General features: G+C 39.3%; 1 protein-coding gene across 8 annotated transcripts in view; it reads left to right on the forward strand.

Moving 5' to 3' along the window:
* Mta3 (metastasis associated 1 family member 3) overlaps window positions 1-5,880 on the forward strand; it is a 214,369-nt gene that overhangs the window by 164,080 nt on the left and 44,409 nt on the right. For all 8 annotated transcript variants that reach the window (XM_010621509.2, XM_010621506.2, XM_010621508.2 and 5 more), the window contains exon 10: window positions 4,919-4,993. In XM_010621509.2, the coding sequence (XP_010619811.1) occupies window positions 4,919-4,993 (75 nt within the window). The remainder of the gene's footprint in view (window positions 1-4,918; window positions 4,994-5,880) is intronic.

Here is a 5,880-nt window from a genome sequence, read left to right on the forward strand (position 1 = left end):
CACACACACACACACACACACACACACACACACACACACACACACACACACACACACACACACACACACACACACTGTTGTCTTATACCAGGTATATATAACGCCTCATTTTATGTTCTAATGGTCATTCTGAGATCAGTTCATTTCACCAAATGTTTTGCAGCACCTGTAAGCTGCCAGGCCCTTCTGTTCATTTAACAGTGCATGCAACAGGAATTTAATGTGACTCTGCCTTCAGGGAATTAGGATCAAGAGATTGAAAAGAGTACACCCAAGTAAAAAGGAATACATTCCCATCAGTGGACAACATATTCTGGAGAATTGGGAAGGAATAACTAGTTGTGCCAGTTAAAGGAGGCTTAAAGGAGTACCTGGCGTTATAGCCAGATCTCTGAAGGTAAAGGCAGAGAAGAGTACATGACAAAGTCAAAACTGAGGTATAAGACTTGCAGACACATTCCCAGACATTTAAGAGGGAGCTAGGAAAGGAATCTGAACAGTGTGTTGGCGTAATATTTTTGGACATAGAAGCTAATATTGTCACAAAGTAAAGTTACTATATGAATATAATAATGCTTTGGGAATGTTTTTGTTGTTACTTTCGTGATCTAACAAAACATTTTGAGGTTTTTGATACTAGTGGCTAATTCCAGCCTCTAAAATACAACACATCTAAAATGGATGGGCCTAACGACCACATGTTCAAACCACATTCTAGGGGAGTGTATGCGTTACCATCCACACGTCCCAGATTCCCTTGCATCTAAGATTCTGGATATAATTTGGGTTGTACCATAGACATAATGGCAAGAGACAGATTTGATTCAAAAAGCATCAGCCCTGTAGGGTTCATGGTAGAGGCACAGCATCTTGGAGCCAGAGGTAGAAAGGTAGCCTTCCAGTTTGGTAGTTGGGTTTCTGGTCACAGCAGTGATGACAGCATTCTTCATAGCCTCTTCTGCGGTACAATTTAACAGTCATTCTTAGACGGCCAGTATAACGTCTTTTTTTCATTCCCCCCTTTCAGTAAGCTTTTCATGCAGACGGGAGTACAACAAAAGTAAAACTAATATATACTATGCTACGAATTTTAAGAATTTTTAAAAATCATCACAGTAACAACCACAGCAACAAAAATCCCAACAGCATTATTATATTAATGAACAAGCTAGAATGTCAAGAGAGGAACTGTTCCAAGAGTTTGGTGTTTATTTATAGAGGTAGGTATTTTTAGGGTGTTCATTCATTCCAGTATCTAGGATTGAACTGAGTGCCTGTGCACTGAGCTTCCCCAGCACTTTTATTTTTTTGGTGACAAGGTCTCCCTCAATTACTGAGTTGTCCAAGCTGGGCTCCTAGTCTTCCTGGCTCAGCTTCCTCAGGTGCTGGGATTGGAGGCACGGGCCACCATACCCAGCTTCCCTCTTTTTTTGGTGGCGGGGAGAAGTCATTCATTTATTTGTTCATTTAACAAACAATCTCTCATGTGGACAGAGAGCAAAACACAAATCCCGGGCTTCTGGGTGCTTCCAGTCGGTGGAAAAGGCTATATTCCTAGCCCCTTTTTTTAAAGTTTATATTTTGATAGGGTCTCACTTAAATCACTGAATTGTCCAGTCAGAGATTATAGACACACTACCAAAAGTGGCTTCCCCTCTTTTGAAAGTACTATATACACTCAATAGAACATGAAAACACACACACATACAGCCTATAGTGCCAAAAAATGTACATGATGTATATGTTGTACTGAGCACTGTAATGCTCAGAGATTTTAATAAGTATTTTCTCTAAAAATTACCAGGTACTGTGTACAAAATAAACTCTTCATGACTTCCTTTCCTCCATTATTTAAGCTTTATTTGAGCCCTGAGCAACTGTGTCATAATGGTCAGTTTTACGTTTTATATCTCCATACTCTTCAGAAATAAATGTTCTCAATTCCAGTGTCTTGGTTTTCCTATTCAAATATATGTTATGTGTTTGTGTATTTACAAAGTTGAACTGGGGTATAGCTCAGTAAGTGGCATGCCTGAGGCCCTGGGTTCATTTATCAGCACACACTTGAAGTCCAGTGTTTTTATTTTTTCTTTACTGTTAGGTGTGAGGTCAGCTGTAGGTGTTTTGGATGGGCTTTATGGTTGAGTTGAGGAAATTCCCTTCTGTTCTAGTTTTCTGAGAGTTCTTATTCATGAGTGGATGTTAAATTTATAAGATGTTTTATGCATCTGTTATAATTATAGATTATGACCTTTGTTTCTCAATAGATAATTTCATTATTGTTGTTGTTGCAAGTGTTGTGGGTTGAACCCAGGGACTTGAATATGCTAGCAAATGCTCTTGCCCTGAATTGCATCCCCAGCCCCACCTTGCTTAGTGCTGTTTTGAATTTGAGTCTAAACACATGTATCTGATTAGGAGAAATAAATAACAAAGAACTTTTAGAAAGGATTATAGTGTTTGCAGTATAGGAAAGTAAACTAACAAAATTCTGGGGGCCTAGGGGGCTGAAGAAGCCCAAGTTGGAGATAACAGAATGCATTTGACTGTCCTAGTTTTCAGAACAAAATGTGTTGCTTAGAGCGGGAAGCATAAGAGAACTTCCTAGAGGACCCATGATCCAGGTTCAGATGATTCACAACCAGAAGCAGTGAAGCCAAGAGTAGAGCCTAACCCTGTGGCAGCCTGTGCCGTCTGAAATCCCACCTCAGCAACTGGCGCATCTACCACCAGTCGTGTTTGTTTTTGTTCCACCTTGACTCTTGTTGGTGTTACATATCTAGAATCTATTATTAGAATGTGCTGCTGCTGGGTGTGGTGGTGCACTCCTGTAATCCCAGCACTTGTGAGGCTGAGGCAGGAGGAGACCAGCCTGGGCTACATAGTGAGTTCCAGGTCAGTCTAAACTACATAGTGAGACCCTCTCAAAAACCAAAAAAAAAAAAAAAAAAAGAATGTGCTGCTGCTTACCACTTTTGTATTAGCGAGAGTGCTTTTGATTGTAATTTTAAGAGATCATCTTAACTTCCACTAAAAGTAGTAATCCAGATGTTCACCTTAGTGTTCTAACCCAAAGGAGCTTCCATCTTCACTGTGCTTCAGGGCTGCTGCTACATGGGGCTGAAATGCTGCCGCAGTATAATTTCTGCAGCTACAAGTAAATCATGCAAAACCACAGCGACATTGAGATGTTTCTCTTCAGTGGATGTGTCACAGGGAACTTCCATAATGCTGTTGGTGAGGACCGAGGGAGAAGTGGTTCTACATCAGGAGCACATTCTGGGATGCTCCCGCATGGCAGCCCTCGTAGCCTACCACATCACCTCAGGGAAAGCATGCTGGTGGTGGCACAGTTGCTTGGAACTTTCTGGACTGGATGAAATAAACTGAGTTTTTACACGGTCACTTGGCTGTCTTTTCTCTCAGGTTTCCAGGTAAATGCACACCAGAGCCTATTCCTCAGAAGAAGGTGGTAAGGGTCTTAGCTTGCTTAAAAACCTTAGGAAAGTGCTGTGACTGTCCTGTCAGGTCTTACTGAACTCTATTAGATGATCACATTGGGTTTAAAAAAAGAAACGAAAATTGTTTGCTTTAGCTGGAGATGAGAGCTAGTGGTTGTACTGTTCTGGTTCTGTAGGACCACGTTTGTAGCTACTGTTGGAGTTAGCACCCAATTAAGCTTAGAATAATTTTCTTTCTCTAAAATTCATCTATTTTCTCTTCAGACCAAACAGTTAAGTTCAGTGGAGATGTGAGAGGAATTGGCAGGCATCTTATCCAGGTGGCCACAAGCAGAACCCCAGCTGTGAGCAGTGTGGGTGCAGTGTGGTAGGGCTGAGTCACCTCTGTAAAATCTGCTACCACAGCTCAGGATTGTTTTATCCACTGTTTGTGTCATTATGAAAGTCTGATTTTTGCATCGTGGATGGTTAATATCCCCCATTACAGAGGGGCATATTGAATATATTGTTTGGTTGCAAAGCACGGGAGTACGATTTCATCTGGCCATTTTTGAATGTTTATGGAAAAAAACAATACTGACCTTAATGTTTTTCTAATAGAAAGCACACTTGGCTGTGTACTATTTCATACACTTACCTTTTTGTTTTATTTGTAACAAAATAGGTCAAAACAGAGTGATTTTGAAAAGGATAAGAAATATGCCAGAAGCTAAAAGACAGTGGTAGTTGTCATCCTTGGAAGTTAGAGTAACTCAGGCTAAAGCCACTTAAATAGCATTTCTAAAATTGTGCTGCAGCTCCACTTGTAACCCAAGAACTTTCCTCAGTTATGAAATATTATCAGTCATCATGTTCATATATATTTGGGGGGGGTACCAGGGATTGAACTTGGGAACTTATGCTTGCAGAGCAGGCAGAGGAACCACTGAGCTAAATCCCCACCCTGTTTATAATTTTAAATTAAATCGATAAAAAACAATACATTGAATCTCTCGCTGTTTGGGGTCTCTTTTGGTAAGAATTTTGGTTTTCTCAGAACATTTTTTAAGAATAAAATTTTCGGAGCCGGGGATTTAGCTCAGCGTTTCAGTGGCCTGCCTCACAAGCACAAGGACCTGAGTTCGATCCCTGGTACCAAAAACAACAACAACAAAAAAATACAAAGGATGGTAAACAGTATTTCATGAAATGGGAAGCCAGAAAAAGCAGGAGTAGGTATTCTAATTTCAGACAAAGTGAACCTCAAGCATACAGTCAGTCTTCCATATGAATATTTGCCTTAAAAGAAGTGCTTTTATTTTTTATTTTTTGGTACCGGGGATCGAACTTGGGTCCTTGAGCTTGCATGGCAGGCAGCAGAACCACTGAGCTAAATTGCCGGCCCAAAAGAAGTGCTTTTAAAGGAGAGCATTTTCTATACAATATTGTTTTCATTATCATATTAAATATTTTTTCAGCTTCCTTGGAAATCGCTGACGAGCATCATTGAATATTATTACATGTGGAAAACTACTGACAGATATGTGCAGCAGGTAATGTTTTCATTTTGTTACCAACATGGTTGCATTAAACTGTTTTAGTCTTTTTTAACAATGCACTAATTTTAAGTTAATTTACTTATTTTTTTTATAGACTAAACTGCACGATACCATATCTTTAGGATGTTCTTTTTTAGATTGTCATCTTAATATTTCCTTGACTTCAGCATTTATTTTGATAAATATTTTTCAAAGATGACAGGGAAAGATATTGCTAGCCAGGCATTATCTTCCTTACATATGATGGGTGCTTCATCTATTTGTGAGTGCAGTTGATGGAAAATATCAGAGATGTGGTACTGCCACTGACAACCCTGAGCAAGCTGTTTTTATGAAGTATTTGGAATTCAGACTAATGTCATCAACCTTATACTTTGAGTTTTTTTTTTGTTTTGTTTTTTTGTTTTAATACCTTCTGAAACCTTACATTCCATTTGTGTGGCTAATTTCTGAGTATGTTTGTTTTTATCTTGGTCTTACTAGTTTGACTCATTGGTACTATACTTAAGATTCTTCATGATTTTTTTTTTGGTGGTGGTGGAGTAACTGAGGATCGAACTCAGGACCTTGCATTTTCCAGGCAGGTGCAGCACCATACCACTGAGCTACATCCCCGGCCCTTCCATGATTATTTAAAAGTAGGGAATGATTTAAATTTTGAATCCTTCCCAAATGTTCTAAATTCAGTTAACTCAAGTTACTTATTTGGAACAATACTACCTTTGGGCTAATATAGTTCCCTAAATTGGCCTCAGTCTTGTATTTTTACAAGCGCATATCAGAACTCATTTAAGAAAGGCAAATAGGGGCCGGAGGTTTAGCTTAGTAGGACCTGAGTTCGATCCCCAGTACCAGAAAAAAAAAAAAAAAAAAAAAAAAAA

The sequence above is a fragment of the Fukomys damarensis genome, unplaced genomic scaffold, assembly GCF_012274545.1.
Source record: "Fukomys damarensis isolate Sample0158 unplaced genomic scaffold, DMR_v1.0_HiC HiC_scaffold_2, whole genome shotgun sequence".
Lineage (NCBI taxonomy): Eukaryota > Metazoa > Chordata > Mammalia > Rodentia > Bathyergidae > Fukomys > Fukomys damarensis.